General features: G+C 67.8%; 1 protein-coding gene across 1 annotated transcript; it reads left to right on the top strand.

Moving 5' to 3' along the window:
- Nucleotides 1-2: 2 nt before the first annotated feature.
- Nucleotides 3-332, top strand: LOC104858741 (claudin-3; the record flags this gene model as incomplete). The annotated part of the gene is made up of 1 exon (XM_033765275.1): nucleotides 3-332. A coding segment is annotated over one exon (330 nt), but the record flags the coding sequence as incomplete, so codon positions are not given.

Genomic DNA, 332 nt, shown 5'->3' with positions numbered 1-332 from the left:
CCATCATCTGCTGCGCGCTGCCCATGTGGCGCGTGTCGGCCTTCATCGGCAGCAGCATCATCACGGCCCAGATCACCTGGGAGGGCCTGTGGATGAACTGCGTGGTGCAGAGCACCGGCCAGATGCAGTGCAAGGTGTACGACTCGCTGCTGGCGCTGCCGCAGGACTTGCAGGCGGCCCGCGCGCTCATCGTCGTCGCCATCCTGCTGGCCGCCTTCGGGCTCCTCGTGGCGCTCGTGGGCGCCCAGTGCACCAACTGCGTGGATGACGAGACCACCAAGGCCAAGATCACCATCGGGGCGGGCGTGGTGTTCCTGCTGGCCGCCCTGCTC

This window comes from Fukomys damarensis, unplaced genomic scaffold (assembly GCF_012274545.1).
Source record: "Fukomys damarensis isolate Sample0158 unplaced genomic scaffold, DMR_v1.0_HiC HiC_scaffold_17, whole genome shotgun sequence".
NCBI lineage: Eukaryota > Metazoa > Chordata > Mammalia > Rodentia > Bathyergidae > Fukomys > Fukomys damarensis.
Note: the sequence above shows the minus strand (reverse complement) of the source record. Positions and strands in the feature narration are given on the sequence as shown.